Source organism: Astatotilapia calliptera, chromosome 9 (genome assembly GCF_900246225.1).
Source record: "Astatotilapia calliptera chromosome 9, fAstCal1.2, whole genome shotgun sequence".
NCBI lineage: Eukaryota > Metazoa > Chordata > Actinopteri > Cichliformes > Cichlidae > Astatotilapia > Astatotilapia calliptera.
In genome coordinates this window covers 32,219,744-32,242,014 of record NC_039310.1, presented here as the reverse complement: position 1 = coordinate 32,242,014, position 22,271 = coordinate 32,219,744, and the positions used below count along the sequence as shown (strand labels likewise).

At 44.2% G+C, this 22,271-nt stretch overlaps 1 protein-coding gene across 1 annotated transcript; it reads left to right on the top strand.

Annotated features, from left to right (window-relative positions):
* On the top strand, nt 1-12,018 carry nrn1a (neuritin 1a). The gene is made up of 3 exons (XM_026180568.1): nt 1-310; nt 6,050-6,197; nt 8,909-12,018. Exons 1-3 carry the CDS (start codon nt 256-258, stop codon nt 9,135-9,137), a joined length of 432 nt encoding a protein of 143 aa, XP_026036353.1. The 5' UTR covers nt 1-255; the 3' UTR covers nt 9,138-12,018.
* The last annotated feature ends 10,253 nt before the right edge of the window (nt 12,019-22,271 follow it).

Here is a 22,271-nt window from a genome sequence, read left to right as displayed (position 1 = left end):
TTTCTCTCCGGACGCGTAAAAACGAGCAGGAAGCGCCGCGCGCACAGAGGACGGAGAGCCGCGCGGAGGGAGCAGCTTCACACTAAAAGAGCAGAAGAAGAAGAGAAAAGAGGAGGAGAAGAAGCGGGGGAGCAGGCGGAGGACTCTGCTGGATGTAGCTGTTTGCGGCTGTTTTGCGGGGAATGTGCGGCTCCTCCGCAGCTGCTCTCCAACTTTGCGAGTCTCTGCTCTCATGCCGAGAGGCGGACGCAGAGGATGGGAGTTACCTGGTCCTCCAGATGCCTCGCGCTCTTCCTGGCTCTGCACATAGGTGAGCGCAGAAAGTCACGCTTTGCGGGTTTTTCTCTGTAATTGCACCAAATTCCAGGATGAAAGCTGCGCTTTTAGACGTGTTTGCAGATGATGAGGAGCTTGTTTCACGTTTGTTATCATGAAAGAATTTTTCTTCTTCTTTTGTGACCTTTAAAGTGTCTCTGTCGCCGCTTTTCAGTCACTTCTCATTTTTATTTCATCGCCTGCAGAAATAAAAGAAAAACGCGAGTTTCGGGTGAAATGTTCTGCTCCTTTGAGTTGTTCTGAGTCTGCGCAGAGCCGAGGCCGTCCGTGGGGCAGATGGAGTGTTTTTTCTGAATCGTGTCGGTGCTGCTGTCCGGACTTTTCTTGTCCCGATGAAGCCGCGCAGACATGTGAGCGGCGGTGGGCTCCACTTCACATTCGGCGCGTGCGCGTGTGCGTGCATGTGTGCGCTAACAAGGGGAATGCCCCCCTCCCTCCGCCTCCTCCCCCTCCCCTCCTCGGTGTCCCACGCTGGACGCGTTTTTATTTGATTTGAATCATTTTTAATTCAAAATGTGAGAAAAATAAAAACACGTTTTGTTTTATTTCGCTCTGATTTTTACGGCCCTTCGTGATTTTTACTTTCGAGTGTTTGAAGCTTCACAAAAGAGAAAAAGGCCTGAAAAAAAAAATCACAGAAATGTCGGAGCGGATCCGCAGTGCGCGTGAAACCCGGAGGATGGAGACGGCACGAGCCCGCGTTTAACCCCTGCAGCTGCAAAAAATGAAATGAAATAAAAATAAATTAAATTGAATAAAATATAATATAATACAATAAAATGAGCCGATACATTTCTTGTGGGCAGCCGGGCTCGTGCACGCAGGAACAGCACGTTTGATTTCAGCTTTCACGTAAAAATAAATCAGGTGTTTCCGCGGGATCCGTCTAATAACTGGAAGGAAGGAAATTAAAAATTTCCACGAGCAGAGACGCGGAGATGATTTCTGTTTTTCTGCTGTTGCATAACGACGCTGTGGAGGATGGCTCAGTGTGTGTGTGTGTGTGTGTGTGTGTGTGTGTGTGTGTGTGTGTGTGTGTGTGTGTGTGTGTGTGTGTGTGTGCAGAGGGATGCTGAATTATTCAGGACGCAGAGTCCTCGGTGCTGATGTTAGTCAGAGCTCCGAGCAGGAGGTGAAGGAAGATGAGGAATCAAGAGAAAATCCACGCGCGCGCTTTCACGTCCTTCACGCACAGCGGTGACCATCAGAACCGAGCGAGGCCAAAATGCGTGGAATGATTCCCCTGCAGGTGATTTTTCCCTGCAGGGAAACGTCTCCTCCTCCTTCTTCTTTCACTCACAGAGAATCTGATCTTCGTCCCGTTTTCATGTTTCCGCCGTGAATCTTTCGGCGTCTCCGAAATGCTGCAGTCTGATTGGTCCGAGGTTTGGCGCGCCGCTGCAGCACAATCCTCAAAATCAGTTGAACAATAAATTTATGACATGCACATCGAAAACACGGCTCATGTTCACGTGTTTGGCTGTTTGTGAAACTCACACGTGGGCATCAAATTCAGAGTAAAGATCAGAATCGAAACTGTGGAGATTTTGTGGATTTTTAGGGTTAAAATTTCCGTTTTTGGCGCATTTTTACGCACGAAAATGGCCTCGTGTGTAAAGGAGGTGGGTGTGTCCGCCGCGTGAAGCTACAGCACGCTGCTTTTGGCATGACACACTGCAGGCAACAGTGTGTGTGTGTGTGTGTGTGTGTGTGTGTGTGTGTGTGTGTGTGTGTGTGTGGTGAATGAGTGCACGCGTGCTTGATGGGAGGCGTGAACGAAAAAGAGGGAAATTAATTAATGTGCACGACAGCGGGTTCCATCAAACAGGAGTAATAAAAAATAGCAGATAATTATAATAAAATAAAATAATAAATAAATAAAGATCATGTGTGTGCGTGGGGGGGGGGGGGTGCATTCTTTTTTTAATGGATCAGAAATAAAAGCATCTTTGGAGATGAGAAAACAGAAATTTCACGCGACAAAAATGAGTCGAAGCGACTGAAATGTGTAAGAAAGAGAAAGAAAACGGGGAAAATATAAAGAATAAAACAAACGCGCGCAGCGGGTTTTTTAAGGCGCAAACCAGAAATAAAAACGCAACTTTTGCGCAAGAAAAATGCTGCAAAAAGCCCCAAATTTACCCCCAAACTGTCGCAAAGCTCCGTTTGGATTTCTTTGATTCTTTATTAAAAATAAATTCCCGATAAAAACGTTAAAAAACTCAAATTTGAGCTTTTGTGAAGCCGAGACTGGGGGCGCGTTTTTCTTTTTTATACACTTAGTTGTTGCAGCCATATCATGCAGCCTATTAGAGATGATGTAATGCTCCAACATACAGCGGGAGAGAGACAATGGAGAGTGAGGGGGAGGAGGGGAGGAGGTGCGCTTTCATTCATTTATTTATTCAGATTAAATTTCGGGAGCAACAGGAAGCAGAAACGTGAAACCCGCAGTGACAAAAATCACGTTAAGTTCAAAATGTTTCCAGAAAGTCGCTGAAGATTAAACATGAGGCAGAATTTAAAAACGCGATTTAGATTTTACTCAAATCAAAGATTCAAAAAAGAAAAAACAGGAATTCGATCTAAAAAATGCAGAAAAACCAGAATCAGGGTCATCAAAGAAATGCTGTCACGTGCTGCATCCTGACAGGAAGTGGCACAGAATGGGGTTCTTTTAACGGTGCCTCACGCGCATCCTCACGCGCTCGTGTTTCGTCCTCAAACTCTTTAAAGCCAAACACGGATCTTATTGAATCTGCGACCTCCAATAAAGAAAATTCAGCTTTAAAAAAAAGATCTTTTTGTTTCATTGTTGAAAAATAAAAAACATTTTTTCCTTCATCTGACAAACAGCTGCTCGGCTGCTTTTTCTACTGGATCACGTGGTCTGTGGTGCCTCTGCTGGTCATAAGTAATGATTTAATGCTGTTCACTCATTAAACACAGCTGTATAATATTACATTTTTATAAGAAAATGTGTCCGAGGAGGATAAATAAATAACATTTCGTATTATTTTAAATGAAAACATTATTTTATGGAGATTTCTGTGACAATAATTTCATTTAATTTAAACAAATAAAAAGAAATGAAGAGATATTATGGGGACACATGGGAATATTAAATAAATAAACATGTTATAATATTAAAAAGATAAAAACCTTAAAATAAATCCTCCTAAAGCTGATTACAAAAAGTCAAAAATTCAAAAAGATTCTGAAATAAATCCCAGAGAAAAAAAAAAAGAAATCAATAAAAATTCCAGATGAACAGAGACGAGATGAATCACACTGGATACAAATAGTTTGCTGAATTAATCTGTTGGATTAAAAAAAGATCATCTTAATATTTTGGGGTTATTTTAAAACTAAACACAAAATGTTGTTTAATGAATGAATAAAACAAATTAATACATTTTTATTCTGAAAACATTTAAAACCTTTTAAATAAAAATGATTTTTAAATATTTCAGGTCAAACCGTCAGTACGTTACAATAACAGTAATTTAAATAAGGCTCATCATTAATGCTAATCTGTGTCAGTGTCATCAGAGTATATTTATACATCGATTAGAATAAAAGACATAATAAAATCACAGGTTCACTATCAGCTGATGTGCGGGCGTTCAAACCCAGCTCGTTAAACGTAGCTCTGTGCAGATTTAATGAATCAGAAATACGAGACGCAGAAACATGGAAACCATCACGAGTTTCATTTTTCAGAGGCAGGTGTGGTTTCTGTCCTAGCACGCCTTCACTGCGACACACGTCACTGGATTTATTGTTTCAGACTAGTGCAACGAAAACGTTTGATCTTATGATCTTATCACTCGAGCTAGCACCCACTCTCTAATTATGAAGTAATCAGCTGGAGACAACTGAAGGCCGACAGAGACTGAAATGAGCACAAAGACAAAGTTTGATCGATGGTTGAGCAGAGATCTGAGGTCAGGCTGTAGTTAGTGTAGCTTAGCATGAAGCCTGGAGGATCAGCGAGCCTGGCTTTGACCAAACTCCAGAAATGCATCTTCCAGTTCGCACCTCCAAATCTTCTCTCTGGTTGCACAAAGTAAAATTTAGTCGAGTGAAATGTGCTCGCTGTCTGGCTTTTATTCAGATTACAGAAAGTTCACAAAAGGAGGACGTGCAGTTTGTGTTTGTGACCACAAGGAGGCGTCAGGAACACAAATGTTGTTATTTAAACAGAAACCATTTAAAGGCCAAAAACCTTTAAATGAAGATCTTTGTTAAATTGTTCTTTTATTTTGAAAAACCGCCTGTTTAACCACATGCTTATCCACCTGATTGTAAATATAAAACAAATGAAAGGATTTTAATTATGCAATAACATAAATACAGACTGCTGGTACATTTTCTCCGTGTTGGTAACAGGAAACAAGCTTTTATCTCCAGGTTTTGGTCATCTGCCTCTGAAAGCTGCATTATTGAAGCACTATTATGCTAACAGGAAGGGAACAGAGGGCTTTTAAAGGCTTTTACTCTGAAAATAATGATAGAAAACTGCTGGGAGAGAGCGCAGAGTGAACCAGGCCACTAAAAAGTTCTTTCCTGTTGTTGATCCTCCATAAAGAGGATCCTGTAGTGACCCTAGCTCATCGTGGACATGTGTGGAAACAGGTAGATCCTACGTGGGTGATCAGTCTCCCCCTCGTCCTCTAACAGCCGCGTCTCGTCCTACACGTCACGCCGTGTTAGCCCACGGTTTGATGGAGCGGAACCGGACAGCAGCACCCAAACCAGTCAATCAGCCCGATCCCCTGCTTAACGAACCACACGCACGCAGTCACAGAGGTCGTGTAAAGGGGTGTGTGTGTGACTGCATGGGTGTAGGAGGCGTGTCACATTTGGCAGCTTCATAGAGGCGTTTCCCTGTCATGTATGTTAGTTTGCTCTGATGTGTTTCTAATGAGCAGAAGGAATAAAACCAACACAAACTGGAGCTGCGTGATCGTAGCACTGAACTAAGACTCCAGCTCCACATTATAACAGCTTTAAGTCTGTTAGCGCTCCCTGATACACCTGTGAGAACATTTGTAGATTCCACTTCTGTAAAATAATATTAGAAATTTTGCTCTTTTATTCTCAGATTTCACTCTCAGCTGATCTGATCACTCGTGCACTGTGCGGCCATGTTTTCATCTGTTTGTCTTCTATGATCTCCTCTTTGAAAACACGCTGCTCTTTGACAAACATGCTTAAGACCAACGAGTTCGTCTGAAAGGATGTTCGGCTCGCTCCGTTTGCTGATGACTCCGTGTTTTATACGTGATTTGATTTCTGCTCAGTCGGCTGCAGAACGAAGCTGGGAGGGAGACTGTTAACATCTGGACTCGTTCCTTTGATAAAAGAACAGTTTCTATGTGAATGTTTTTAGTTTCTGGTACACAGAGTTGACCCAGTGTATTTAAGACTACATATAGACTGAACAGAAAAGTCTTTCAGGTATTTTTGTCCACCATCATGAGCAGGCGAAGTCTCAAACTAACCGTGAACCAAATTAAATCAGTACAAATGTGGAGTTTCACTGTGAAAGCTGAAAAAAGGTTTAAACTGGGACAAAAAAGATATTTAAGGTTTAGAACAAGATGCAACAGATCTAAAACCTTTGTGCTGTAAGCTCCCACAGTTTGCTTTGATGTAAACGTCTCCATTGTTTCTCACCACTCTTCGTCCTCCTCTTCCTCCCCTGCAGTCTCCGTGTTGCAGACGGTGCTGGTCAGTGCTGGTCAATGTGACTCGGTGTTCAAGGGTTTCTCAGACTGCCTCATTCAGCTGGGAGACAACATGGCCAACTATCCCCAGGACCTGGACGACAGGCAGAACCTGCACCAGATCTGCACGTACGTTTACCACAAACACACACAAACACACACAAACACAACATCGCATCAGCGGGGGCGGGGCTTATAGCATTGATGCAATTTATTTAAAAAAGTAAAAAATTCTAAGCAGTTTTCTTACAACGGTTGAAGGTATTTGTTTTTTCCCTCTGGATCTTTGTTCCAATAAACGAGTTTGTTTAATTAAATATGTTCAAATATGTCATTTAAAGTCCAATAATGCGCAATCACATAGCAACAATAATTATAGTGCTAAGCTAGGCTACTAAAGGACATCAATCCACGTCTAACAAACCTCTCTGGTCCAAATTATTTCACCCCGTTAATCAATAAAGTGAAAAATATTAAGCTGATGTAAAAGTCAAATCAGTGTGTATAAACAGCAATGAGTCCATAAGAGGTCACAATGAGACGAGAGGTCGTTTCATAGTCTGCGATCAGACTCGCAGAGAAAACACTGCATTCACATAACACAGGAAATGCTGTTAGAGCGATCCTCGCTGCAGTTATTGATTTTATAGTTTCCGTCCTTTTCAAAACTACATGTGACAGTAATGAGTCAGAGGACAGAGATCTGCTCTCGTGTGCCGACAAACTGGAGCTTAGCTGCAGTGGTTTGGTTTTACGGGGCCGTGTGAACTGGTCTGTCTCTAATGCCGAGCCCCATCTGTGACGCCGTGAAGAGTCTGCCACTCTGATCTCACAGAAACCAGTAAGAGTGATTTAACCGCTAACCCTGAGGGGGAAACGGGTGTAGTCAGTGGGGGAGTGCGCATATGTGCAGCCCAGATGACCCCCACCACCCACCATCTTCCCTTTAATCCATCCCACCACCCAAACCGGGTGGGCACCAGATGGCACGCTGCAGCAAGGAGCCCCCACCCCTCCCCGCACACACATGACTTTTTAATTCAGTGACAGCTCCATCACAGCGGTGTTGAGGCGTGGCAGGAGGTGCGCGTTAATACGCCTCCTCACACACACACACACACACACACACACACACACACACACACACACACACACACACACACACACACACACACAGGCGTTAATACGCCTCCTCACACACACACACACACACACACACACACACACACACACACACACACACACACAGGCGTTAATACGCCTCCTCACACACACACACACACACACACACACACACACACACACACACACACACACACACACACACACACACACACACACACAGGCGTTAATTGCTCAGAGATGTAGCATCGACACGGCTCAGTTCAAGAGGTCAACATCAATAATAGCAGATTGGAAGATTGGATTAGATATGCTGTGTGTGTGTGTGTGTGTGTGTGTGTGTGTGTGTGTGTGTGTGTGTGTGTGTGTGTGTGTGTGTGTGTGTGTGCTGAAGCATGTGTCGCCACATTAACTTGGAGGGGGATGGAAAAAAACTGATGGGACAGATGAGAGAGAAGGACAAAGAAATAAAGAAGAAAACAAGCAGAGAGGAAGAGGAGGAGAAATCAGGCCAAGTGAGCACAGGAGGGAAAAACATGAGTATTAATATTTTATCAAACCAAGAGAGTGAAGAGGGGAAGACGAGCAGAGGGGGGGGCTGTAGTAAAGGAAGGAGACAGCTGACGAGTCATTACCTGCGACGCCCTCCACACATTTTATTCTGTGAAGCTTTAATGCATGACTGTAGTCTCCAAGTGTTAGACTGTAAAAGTTCTACACTCATAACATGAAATAAAGGCCTGTAGATTCCCACAGTGGGGCCTTCAGCTGGATCACAACATGTGTGATCATAAATTCTTATCATTTAAAAACAGCTTCTAAACTTACATGATAAGGTTTCAGGATGAGATGCAAGTCTTTATAATCTTAAAAAGATTTCTTTGGACTGGATCCAGAAACAGATACATACAATAAAAAGGACTTTTTCAGCTTTTGATGCTGAACGTGTCTCAATGTTTACTGCATCATTATCAGTATTACTCAGTATCGTTGCTACAGGTGGACGAGGAGGCGCCCAGTCTAACAGCATCACGTGTGGAACACGTGTGTTTGTGCAGCAGGAGCAGAAAACCTACAAACTCAAGCAGGACTTTAACACTTTAAGTAAACATGTAGTTCCTGAATTTGAATTTAGTTTGCAGGAGGCATGACCAGCTGACTCTGTGAGGACGCGGTGTGCAGGCAGTTTCCACCCATGTCGCTGTGGCCACGCCTCTTTCAAACAGATAATTATGGATTCGTGGAGAATAAAAATATGCGGCTGCAGATTTGGGAACATTAAAAACAAAAAATAAATTGCGACCAGTTGGAAGAAACAAAGCTTTAGTTGTATGTGGAGTAAAAACATTAGAATCAGTAAAGCAGCTTCTATTGTAGGCGTGCTCCTGTGTGGAAGCCGCTAAAGGCAGCCAGTGTTTTGCCTTCAATATTGAAGTGTTTTGCTGGGTAATGATGGAGACGGCGGCGCTGTAATGGGCGCAGGCTGCAGCTCTCGAGCTCCAGCTTTGTTTTACTGGAATATAAAAACTAGATGAAGTTCACCGGCTGGATCTTCATAAGCTTTTTCCTCTCTGTGAGTTCAGTGCTGCCAGATTCTGGGATGGTTTCCACTCTTGGCTCTGCTCCTCAGTGTAGCTGATGCAGTCAGTTTAAAAACCAGCCTCCCACTGCAGTCAAAAGCTTGTGGCGTTAATGCTTGCTGTGTTTTCTCCTGCCAGTTACTGGGATAACTTCCACTCCTGTGCCACGACGGCGCTGGCGGACTGCCAGGAGGGAGCGACGGACCTCTGGGATAAACTGAAAAAGGAGTCCCGAAACCTGAATTTCCGCGGGAGTTTGTTTGAACTCTGTGGCGGCGGCAACGGAGCCCCCAGATCTGCCAACGCCAGGGGCCTCGCCTTGGTCCTAACCACACTGCCCACCATACTGACTTGGCTGGCGTTTTAACAGAAATGAGGAAAAACATGGAAGCACAAAGCGAAAAGAAGTAAAAAAAGAAAAAAAAGGAAAAATCCAACTGAAAAAAGAAAATAGGACAAGAGTGATAGCTGCTCTTCCAAAATACTTCAAAGTTTGAACTCATCACAAGAAAATACTCCCCGAATGGATTTTTACTGCTAGGTCACCGTACGGCGGCCCAGGTCGCCTTCCTGGGACATCTGCAGGCCGCCGTCCTCCCGGAGCGTTCATCCAATCACACGCAGACGCGACCCAGAGGCCGATAACATGAAATATTCAACACGCCTTTGAAACGATGACAATGATGAAAATCTGATGGATTCCCGTCCGCTTACAACCGTGGAATTACACAGTATTAAAGTCAACCATGAATTATTGATGTTTAGTAGGCTCGGCCTAGACAGCGCTGTGTGACTGCAGGGCGCTGACACTGTATCAGGCTATATATTAGAGTCCCCATGTAGCCCATGGTACATATTCATGTGTAACGCGAGGCCACAAAATCAATAAGACGAGCCAAGGCCTCGAGCCGATTCAGACCTGACGCCTCATTTTCACCACGGACAGATTCTCCTTTTTCTTTTTTTATTACGCCAAGTAGACTCTGTGGTATATTTGATGGACTGAATGCTTCGTGTAATATTTGTACTCGTATTGGCTGTTTGTTGTTTTCAGGCCACGGTCACACCAGCGCTAAATGCAGTCGTAATAACTGGCAGCAAAGACAGCTTACCAAAATTACACATTTTACAGGCAGAAAAACTGCAATGACACTACTGACCTTTGACCCCTACAGCATGGCTCTCAATCAACAGTATTCTTACATTCATAGTGTTGTATTTGGTTGTGGAGCTGGCCGGGTTGCTGCCATGCCACGTTTCTGGTGTGACCGTAGGCTTGTTTTTCTTGACCAAACTCTGAGGTGCAGAGATGTGGTGGAGTATCAAGCCTGCTTGCCCTTAAAGAACAGTTTATACTGTTGTTAACGTGCATGATATCAGTTCAGAGACTCTCAAAACATTTCAGGAAATGGGCACAAAAACATTAAATGTTTTATAAGACGTTGTCAGGTTCAAGTTAGTTTTTGCTTCTGTTGGAAGGACACTTGTATTATCTCGATGTTTCATTTCTGTATTATTAGAATTGTTCATTTTGTTACTGCTTTTTGGTGGTAATATAAACTCAACACTTCCTGTAAGAGTTTCAAATTAAAAGCCCTTAAGAAACAATCACAACAAAGAACAATAAAAAGTGAAAATGGCACAGTTACATTTAAGCAACAGCTGATGACAGGTGACTATATATTGTGAATAATAAGGACATACAGCTGACCTTTAACCAAGCATTGCATTATAAATATTATGGACAGCATTAATTTTAAACTCTTTTATTTACAAGTGCATAAAGCACTCAAAAAGCTTAAATTCAAAGTAATAAGCCCTCCTGGGCACCAGCACATAGTGCCAGGTAGTTACTATGCAACATACTAGATGTTTTAATTTTAGCTTTTTAAAAAAGAAATAAAAGATTAATTGCCATTATTTAAGCATTTGTTTATTTATATGGTGGAATTTATTGTGCAACCACTTAAACTCTGTCCATGGTCAGAAAACAATAGTCAAGAAGCAAGCTAATGTTAGCCAGCTAGCTGTAACTTGGCACCTATGTTTAAAGTTTTCGTAACGTAAACGTATAAAATAATGAACACATGATAAGCTAACAAACTTTGTAATCCAGATCAACCCTACGAGTTTTGATGTGACCGCTAGAGTACTTTACTATGTTGGTTAGCTAACAAGCCAGCTTTAGCTAACATTAGCAAGCGGTAAGCTAGCTTGAAGGGACTATTTGGATTCCCACAACTAAAGAAATTTCCTAAACTGAATCTAACTCACTGTTTTGGCCCCACTAGATTAAACGGGCTTTATTCTCGCTAATGTTTGCTAACTTGTTTGTAATCATGTAAAGGTACTTTACCGCAGTTAACAGTTAGAAGAATGACATGATTTAGGATATGCCCAGTTAAACTAAGTAATTATATTATAACAGCAGAAATGTACGTCATATGTAAGAGACATGCATAGCTTATGTCTTACATTTGTTTTCCCAGGTTGTATTTGGAGACAGACTTTATTTATTTATATCAACTGTGCTTCCTGCGATGATCAGAGAGCTACCGTTTAATTAAAAACTCCAAAATTCTGTTTGAGAATATAAGCTAGCTGTAACCATATTGTGTCCACACCTCCAAATCTAGCATGACTCAGTGAAGCAGGCTATGCCCAAAGTCGATCAACGTGTAATAACTTAGCAGTATGGCAGTAGTTCAGCTAAGACATGACATTTAAAGAGATTAGAGTAGCTAGCAGGTTGGAGGCTAAAGCAGATAGTATTTGTGTTAGCAAGTAAATTGGATTGCCATGGGTTAGTGACTAAAACATATTACATCAGGTTAGCTAACAGTTTGTATTTGCAGCTAAACCAAACACTGTTTAGCTTTAGCTTCTCCTTCATGAATTACCCTTCAGGTAGAACATTTCCTCACAGAGATGATGATGAATGTCTTAAATCACTGTAGCCAAAACCTTTCTGGTTTATAGCTCGAGAAAGTTGTTACGACGTGCTCATTTCCTGAAATCCCACGAGACCAAGGACTCCGACTGATGGAAACTTGTTTTGGATGTGAAAGTAGCAACACATTGAAATTAACTTTAGTTCCTGTTGGTGGGTGACATCCGCCATCTTTCATATCAGCACAACCACGTGTTAGAAATGAATGACTTTGAGAGCTAAACGGTTACTGCGAGGAGAAGCTGAGAGCAATACGAAGACGCGACTTCATGGCCAGTGTAGCTGAAAAAAAAAAAAAGAAATCACGAAAAAATGATGATTAAAAAAATCAAACCGTGGCTGAAGAGTGATATGACTGTTGCCATTAAGCACATCCCCCCTTTTCATACCAGTGATCCATACTAGATGACCTTAGCGGTGATATATTTTAGGTCTGTATGTTAGATTAAAAGCAGAGTCCCAACAGTATAGTAGCATCATGAACTACATAAATACAGTAAATGAATTTGAGGAGGGAGTTTATTTCTTTGCCGAGGCACCGACAATGTTTCCACTGCCTTCTGATGAAAAGATGTGTACTTCTGTTTGTTGGTTTGTCTCTTTGTTTGTTTATGGGGATGTTGCAAAAAGAGTTTAAAAAAAATCTTACGAAAATCATCTAAGAAGAGAAAATGTATATGAAAAAGGATTTTAAGAAAATAAAAACTCTATTATAGATAATCTATCCCAGACTTTACAGATTATAGGCCTACTGAGATATTAAAAGATGAATAAATAAATAAAAGATTGCTAAAATGATGAAGAGTATTAAATAAAACGACAACTGTTTGAAAATGATTGTGTGCTGTGGTTTTAATCTGGTTTGCTGAGTTTGAGATGATGGAGCTGGGTTTGGAGTGTTTTCATTATTAATGAAGGAGAGTCCCTGAGCTGCCACATGTCTCAGCTCTCAGTTTATATTGACTGAGACAAAGAGGTTCAGGAGGAAGAGGAAGGGGGGAGGAGGAAGAAGGTTGACTGTGTATCCTGCTGAAGACATCATTTGGATAATTCATGCTGCCAAAACCCTCAAACCGACCTGGATTTGATTTTATATGGACCGTTAAGTCTTTAAAATATCTGATGAACATCACAGGATGAAATAAATCTGGTTTTCATGCGTCAGGCGGACAAATTAAAGGAATATTCTCATTAATTTCCTTTTGTTTAACTGTTTTTTTAAGCAGCATTCAGCATAAGACCTTCAGATCTTCTGATACTTTAATGACAGAACTGTAAAATATTCTTGCTGATGAATGACAACATCAGCAACCTTTTTCCATCTGGGAAATATCAATAGTTGCCCGGTGGATGGACTGAATTTATTTGCTGATTGGAAGCAGTTGCAGTGACCACCTGGTCATCCAAAAGTTGAGCAATAAACGTAACCAATAGGCGACCACGTTCGATTGAAAGGCGATTGCACAGGCCGTCTGGTGGGAGGCAACCTGTCTCCAAACAATCAGTGAACTCTGACTGCTGGCAGTGACTTTTAGATAAACAATTGCCGACTAATTTCCAAACAGATTGCCAACATGTTGCAATCAGTCTGAGTCTGAGCTGATGAGCTCCTGACGTGTTTCACGTGGTTGTATTCTGGTTATATTTCTGTATAAAAGCCAGGATTGTTGCCACATGTGTAAGTTAGAAATTAAATTGTCGCAGACATGATCCACATCTTTGAAGAAACCATTTCAAAGGCAACAGAATCACAGGTTCATTACATGCAGGTGCAATAATGTAGGTCATGTCTCCCACCACTCTTTCCCCTCGTGTGTCTGCAGGATTTGGACCCTTTCAGCAGCAGTTTTGGGCCAATTCTGCCTAATTTTACCAGCTGCTACGTGATGCATTTAAACAAAACTGTGGTTTGTTGTTCAAATGAAAGGAGACACGAGCTCCATTAAAATGTAAAAATAGAAATATTAACGTTTTTGAATGTACGTATGAATATGGGATATTATACATGAAAATGTTCTTGTTTATGAGTGCGCAAAAAGTCAAATTCAACAATGGAATTAACTTTCTTCAGATGTCTGTTACTTTACTCCAGCATAGTAAAGAAATATTAAAAACTACAATAATAATAAGCTTCAAAATTTAGATTTTTATCTTGGAGGCAAAATTACATAAAAAAGTTTTTCTTAGATTTGAACCAAGTATAGACTCTGACATTTGCAAATGGTGGAAAAAGGTAAAAATAAAAATAATTAGGTTTAAATGAACAGATGGAGAAATCTGAAAGATGAATCCAGTTTATAGGAACCAAAAGCTGCAGTTCCTCTAATGTGCAGCAGAAGCTCCCGATCGATCACCCAGCCCAGCACACGACACCAAACCAGACTCAGTATCAGAATAAGCTGTTTGACAAGTTCTTCATGGCAGCAACCCACAAATGCATGACTCATTACTAAACTGACCACAGCAGAGGCGGTAGGTCATTGGCTGGAAACGAGGGTCGCGGGAGCCCGCCACAGCTGCCATAGGATGCGCATGCGTGCCGTGTTTCTGCATTAATATGGATGTGATGGGGAGGGAAGCGAGGACCGGGCAGATCCTCACAGAACATGGAGCAAAGGTCCTCCACTTCCACTCAGCGATATTTTAACTCCTCCTCACGGAGAAGCTCCAAACACCTGCAGACCTGCTCAGGAAAAAGAGGAGATGTTTCATCAGGATTTTGTGTTAAATCCAATATCTTCCTTCTTCTATAAGAAAACAATAAAAGGAGTCCAATATGAAAAAAACAGGATCAGTTTTAAAGGCTCCAAATATTCAAGTCCTCTCACGTTAATTTAAATATCTAAAAAAGACAAATGTGTTCATCTCCAGATGTTACAACACAAAGAGAAGCTCACCTGTGTCTAACATTAAAAAACCTGAAACCAGACAATCAGCGAAACGAGACAAGAAAAAAACCCTGGAAATAAAACCCTGAGCTGCAGTAATTGCCTGAAGAAACAAGAGCAGGCGCGATTTGAGGCGAGCTGCTCATTAAACATGTATGGAGGGAAGCCTGCAGGATGGAGGGAGTCCCGCGGGATCCGCAGGCTTCTAATAGTCTGACGCCGTTTCTTTCAGCCTGCATCTTTTCTGAAAGAACACCGTGAACAGGAGCTCACACCGACTCGGCCTCGTTTGTGTTTGCAGCACAAGCGTGATATAATATGATAGAAGACAGGCTGGACTCACACGTCAGGTAGTCTGCTTCAGAGTCGGTGGGGGGCACAAAAAAGAAACAAAATAAACACCAAATAATGAAATATGTGCAAGAAAAACATAAAGTCACAAAAACGAGAAACAAAATGGCCTTAAAATAACGAAAAGGTCAAATTTCCCCAAAGAATGAAAAATGATATAAAACAAAATCAGAATGAGACGCACAAAGATCCAGAACATGACACAAAAGCAGAGACACACAATCACCCAAAACAGAGCAAGTGCAAAGAAAAGAGAAAGAAACAAAAAATGAACACAAAAGGTTTCTGCACATTTCTAAAACTGACACAAAATGAAAAAACTAAAAATGACAATAAATTTAACACAGAGAGAAACAAAACCACCAAAATTACTAAACAAATATGAATATAAACACACAAAAACCTAAAAAAAGACACAAAATATAAAGACAAATAAAAATCACACAAATTCACCAAAACTGACCAAAAACCTCCAAAAGACACGAAATAACAAAAAAGTGAACAAAATGACAAAGAAGACAAAATCAGAGAAAAGAAACACACAGAGACACAGACACACACACACACACACACACACACACACACACACACACACACACACACACACAGAGACACAGACACACAGAGACACAGACACACACACACAGAGACACAGACACACAGAGACACAGACACACACACACAGAGACACAGACACACACACACACAGACACAGACACACAGACACACACACACACACACACACACACACACACACACACACACACACACACACACACACACACACACACACACACACACACACACACAGACACACACACACACACACACACAGACACACACACACAGACAGACACACACACACACACACACACACACACACACAGACACACACACACAGACACACACACACAGACACACACACCGCTGAACTGTGTGACAGGCTCCAGAGAGGCCACGCCCACAGCGGTCTCATTCACACGTGTGCCGAGGCCGCGGTCACACAGATCCTTCTCTCACAGACGATGGCTTCAGCTTCAGGATGAGGACAAGGCTCCGAAAACAACTGTTAGCACAGAGGGGGCGGGTCAGACACCCCTAACCTCCGCTGGAAACAGGAACCCGCCCCCTCCTGATTTCCCTCCTGAGGTCACGCCTGAGGCAGGGAGCTCCTGAAAGGTGAGAGCAGGGATCACGTTCATTCAGAGGTGCTGATTTTAGACTAATTCTACATTTATACACAGAAAGCGATGATGCTGTTCACCCACAGCCACAAACATGCAGTTTGCAAACGCCTCTGGACCGCGTTAACGACATCATGTGACCAATAACACGGCTGCTGTGAGGTCACTGCACCAGCAGAGAGGTGTGGTGGATTCAAACACACCTGCAGGTAGAACAGGACTGCAGTGCAGCATCACTCAGACCTAGAATAACATGTTTATTACCAGGGGCACGATGTGAGCGGCCTGACGGCGGCGATGGAATCAGGATGGCGGTCTGCGGAGAATCACTCTGAGACTTTGTAAAAACAGACATTTAATCTGTGAAATTCAAAGCAGGCCGGCAGCTCGGCCTCTGTGAAGCCGGAGGACCAAAATAACCTCCTTGCTCTTCTTTGGGATTTCAGCTGGTGGTGTAAATGGGGCGGATATCGGCCCGGTCCCCCCGGAGCAGCACGCCGACTCCAGAAGACTATTATGTGGGAATCAGCAGGGACCTGAATCGAGGTTGTGAGCCGTGGCTGTCGGGCAGAAAAGGCCAACCGACGTAAACGCGTCCGGCCGCTCGTCACAGCAGACCAGGCTAAAACTGAGTTTGCTGCTGTTTAAATGGGTCGCCGGCTTTTACTTTGGCCACACTTCGTCCCGAGGACGAGCTGCAGAAGTGGATTAGTGGGTTGGTGGAGAGTTTCTGACAGCAGAGTCATACGAACTGTTCACGGCGACTTTTAGGAACAAAACAAGTCCTCGGGTCAGCTTGACGAAGCCTTTAAGTTTGTTCCAAAGAGATCAAAACCAAGGAGGCTGCTGATGGACGAACCCTGGATCAACACCGGGGGCATGTTCAGGCTTCAACGAGCTGTACAGTCATACTGATTGTTCGATTAACTCATGGAGCTGTAGTGAAGGAGCACTGCTGCAACCAACACATTTCAAAGGTGCAGATTTTAAAGTGAGGGTGAACGGTCTCAGTTTGTGGTCTGTCGCACTTTCCACACCTTAGAGGAGGGCCGGTTTCCTGCAGGTTTTAGACGTGTCCTTGATCCAACACAGCTGATTCGAATGCTAAATGACCTCCTCAGCATGCTTGCAGCTCTCCAGAGGCCTGGTAACGAACTAATCATGTGATTCAGGTGAGTTGACCCAGGGTGAGATGTAAAACCTGCAGGACACCGGCCCTCGAGGCCTGAAGTTGCCCCGCCCCCTGCTTTAGAGCATCATGAAAGCTTTGTCCGACTCCGTAAACTCTGTGTTATCGGTTTCTTGGTTTGGAGGGAAAGTTTCAGCTCTACAAGCTCAGGTAACTCTACAGCTTTGTGCCATCCTCTCTTCTCCTCGAGAAAACCTTAGAACTATAGAAAGTCTTCCTCCTCGCACCTCAGCGATTTTCACCTCAGGAGCTCTTTAAAGATCAAGCTGCTTTGGGATTACATGTGATCTTTGCTCATCATGTAACTGTAGCTGTAAAAGGTCCTGCGGGTTCCTACCTGTGGCTGTTTAGAGTGCAGTGGAGCACCTGAGAAAGTAAAGAAACCATTCATCCACAGAGAATTCGTACAGAACTTCAGAATTTTGAGATTTTGCCTCTAATCTCATGGCTAGAAGTTGCTTTTAATGCTGGGAGGCTTTGTGAATGCCGGCCCAGGAAGCTGCTGGTCCCAGCCCGAGAACAAACAGAATACGAGTCTCTGCCCCAAACGTCAGACTCTTCCTTTAAACTCCAGATTACTGAAACCTGCACGGAGCAGACAGCCGACACATGACAGCCGCCTCCTCCGACGTGACGTGTCAGACTCTGACAGGAAGAAGAACGTGTGGAATAAAACCAGACGACGTTTCCGCTTCTGCTGCTTCCATGTCAAGTCCGTCATCCGTCTGACAGTCCCGCGGGACGATAAATCTGCAGACGACTCCTTAAATCGTGATGATTGGGATCCGTTTAGGCGTCAGAGGAAACAGAAGCTCCGTCTGATTACACTGATCTGCTCCCTGGTCCAGCAGGAACCAGCGCTCGCCCCTGCCAGCACCCTGTAGAACTGGGTCATTGCTAAATATATTAGCGCTCCAGCCGCCTGCAGCTCGGGGCGCCACTTTGAATGCAGAGCATAAACACACGGGCCGGGCCGGCTCTACGGGACCGCTGCAGCATCTCGGTTCCTCTCCAGCATCCCCACGTGAGCCGCACGACCCGTCACGTGACGTCTATTGATAGAACTGCAGAGAGCAAAAAATAATCTGGGCCGCAAACAAAGCAGACGTCCAAAAATCAGGCAGCCAGCTGGCAGGAAGGAGAAGCTTCACTGCGTCCCCTCGAAAAGAAACCAACCAAGACGCTCAGGCTTCCCCGGTTTACTTCGTGCTGCGGGATTTCTGCCTTAGAAGAACTACGACTGCACCCTCTGCAGCTGCCAGCACTTCAACTCAAACATTCCAGCCATAGATTTAGGAATAAAATGATTTCCAGATTCAAACCCAGCAGAAGCAGCCACGCGAGCAGCACCTCCTTTTAGCCGACTCGCCAGGTTGTGCTGACAGATGGGTTCAGATTATGTAGTGTATGGACTGTGTGTAGGTTTCTTCTTCGTGCAACTTGGGCAACATCAGACAAACACAAAATTTATGGATGCACAAAAAGTTTGAGCGGTGAAGACAGATGGTGTTAAAGTGGCTGAGGAAACTGGAGGAACAGGAGTGCTGGCAGGTAAGGAGGTGCTCGTCCTCGGACAAAAAGTGACGAATAACAGCAGGTACGGGTTTGCACTCCTCTACACTGACTGTGCAGTTGTGCCTGCAGCTCATGTGCATGTTGCTGAGAGTCTGCAATGAGGATGCACTGAGCTGGCAGCCAACACCTAACCAGCAGTCCTCACCAACCAAGCCTAACTAAGCAGTTTGTGGAGTCTGAAACTCTGAGCTGGTTGGGGAACACCAAACCTTCGGGCAGGTCGGGATGCACCAATGAAGGCATGGCGTGACGTCATTAGAACAGAGTCTGGGTCTGATGTTTGACACACACCCAGTTTTTTCATTCTGACCTGAAACTGGACAGAAATGAGGGCACAGAGTTAAAGTCGTTCTACATGCATCAAAAGCGATTTCTATCCAGAGACTCTTTGCTTTTCTCTAAATCACAGCGTCTTCCTACCTGAGCACTTTACACAACATCACATTCACTGTTTTGTTCAATCGAACAGTTGGACTCCTGTGAACCCACCAGGAGCAACTTTGCCATACAGACTGGAGCAGATGGGGATGAACCACCAACGTCCCAGTCAGTAGATGATCTGCTCTACAGCCGCAACCAAAAAACCAAACAACCTCTAACCAGGTAGTTTTAATGTCATTTTGTAACTTTTGTGATCTTTTTAGACGTTCTGTCATTTTTATGATCTGTTGAAAGCTTTATTGGTGGTCTTGAACCTTTTATGTGTTATTTTCTGATTGTTTACATGGTTGTTTGTGTGACTCTCAGTTTTAACTCTCTTTTCTAAATTCAGCCCAAACCCGTGAGGCAGACGCAGTTACATACATTACTCATCATTGCTCAGCTGCATCCACGTGATCCTTCTCCTGCGGACTGAATCTGCTCCACATTAACGGTCGGGGGACTTCGTTTGAATCTAACTTCCTACACTGTTGAAGCCCTGTTGGACCTCAGACTCATAAAAACTTTGGCTGTGACGCGACGACCAGCTGAGTTCAGTCAAAGAAAACAGGAAGACGCAGCGAGTCGCCCCGGAGAGAAGGAAACCGCCATTAATCAGCTGACAGAGACGGTGAGAGATGAAGCCGGACACCGTAGGTCATATAGGACCACACACACACACACACACACACACACACACACACACACACACACACACACTGTGCTAATGAGTTATCACATTCTGCCCTCAGACAATAAATGAAGCAATCAATCACAGGGGGAACATCTGTGGAGCTCCTCTTAATTGCACAACAGCCTCATCAGCACTTTAACATAGCGAAGAGGAGGAGGAGGAAGAGGAGGAGGCAACATTTGTACTCCATGACTAAAAGACAAGACAGAGGAAACGAATGGCTGCTCGATTTTCACACATTTTCACAGAGGAGGAGGGGTGGTGTTAGAGATGGAGGCAACATCTGTGGAACATTTTAATCGCACAGCAGCTTCATCAGCACTCGAGGAAGAGGAGGAGGAATAATATTAGAGAATATGTATTGCACCTCTGTAAGGCTGCACACACAAGTCGTTAGGGCTCCAACACATGATGAAGAGGACGAGGAAACATCTGTACAACACTGTCCTAATCCTCCAGCAGGCCTGAGGAGGAGGAGGAGGTGTGATAGAGACATCAGGTCACAGAGTCGGGGACGAGGAGGGGGCAGAGTGATGAACAATGTGAGGTGATGGTGGGAGCAGAGACTTCGTGGTGCTCAGTCTATGTGAGCCTCCACGTTCTCCCTGAAATGAGTAAAAATCCACCCGTGACCTCCGACTGGAACCACAATTAGTGCCTCCGAGTGTGAGGCTGTGAAAGTGAGGAGGATACTTTCCTGCTCTGTTATGGGAAAGAAAGCGATGGCGAGCATGATGATCTGCGTTCCCACACTCACCTGGGAACACCTCGGGGTCCTCCCAGTAGAGCTGGAGACGGTTGGCGGGGAGCTGGAGGTCTGAGACCAGATGCATGGATGTGAACCGTGGCACTGCTGTCCCAAGTTTTCTCCAGAACAGAGGGATCACGAGTGAGACGCGGCGGCGTCAGTTTGTGTGATCGTGGAGTCTGGAACTGTGCCGGAGCCCTGCTGGACGTCAGAGGAACTGCAGCTTTTAGCGCTTCCACACTTCATGTTTCGCACAAACTGTTGTGGACACTGAATAAGTCAGACAAGATTGTTTTCATGAATCTGTCCTAACTGAAGTCCTGATGAGTCTGCAGGCTTCAGCTCCTCATCTTCCTCGCCCCAGCTCTCACGTCTGATTTGCACATGTGTTCCACACGGCTCTGAGTCATACATGATATTTCCCTGTTCACACACTTAACCCGGTTGGAAGGTGCTCACGGTACACGCGGTCCACCTCCTCATCGCGTGTTATTGGGTTACAGCGGCGCTAACCGAGTTAGGGGCGGTCTGTACGGCGCTCGTCCCTGCAGCTGCGCCAAACTGAGTTTAGGAGTATCTAAGAGTGCAGTGATATCTCAGGAAGCGTCTGCCTTTATGCACACATCAGTGAGGCCATAAACGAGTTAGGATCTCTGTCTTATGCTGCAGTTTTGTTTCCAATCGAGTTAGGGAGCGTCCACTCCCGTACAGCACATTAACGAGGAGATAAATGGCTTAGGAGGTGGTGACAACGGAGCAAAGAAAGGGAAAAAGGTCCCCTTGAATGCTTCTACGTGCAGGAATTTTATAAGTATAAAGATTATTTTGGCTGAGTCTGCTGGAGGGTTGGATCTGCTGTGGTCCTGGAGCCTACGTGTGAATAAAGTTGCTAGTTAACAGTAAAATTATGGAAACCGTCGTGAACTGTTTACACCTGTGAACTGAAGAGGCAACAGCAAGACAACCTAACAACGGGTTAGCTAGTGGAGGCTAAAGACCAGGAGGAGCCCCACAAAATCACCTCCCCGAGTGCAAGTTTCTGCCCAGACTGTCAGACTGAGACTCAGGTGAGCTCACCTGTTTAAATGAAGGCTTAATGTTAGCATTATTAGGGGCGTGGCCTCTAATAATGCTAACGTGTGGCCTCTCTGAGTAACACAGCTGCTAGCTGTCTGCTAGCTTGACCTCAGCTAACTGTAGCCTTGGGTGACCGACCGTCCTCTTTTCCCCGGACATGTCCACTTTTCACGTTCTGTCCGGGGCGTCCTGGGGGATTTACGAGATGGACGTCATCCCCGAGCTGCGGCTTTGTGAGTTGTTGTTCTGCGCTCACAGACAGCGCGCAGCAGCCTGGTGATCTCTTAAAGATGCCGAAGCACAACTGCAGCTTTCAGACGAACTGAGGAATTTCCCTCGTACCGTCCCGGCACTGGTAACTGTTCTTATACAGATGAGGGCTTATTTCTGTACCATTATTTAATTCCAGAGGTTTTGTAAAAGCC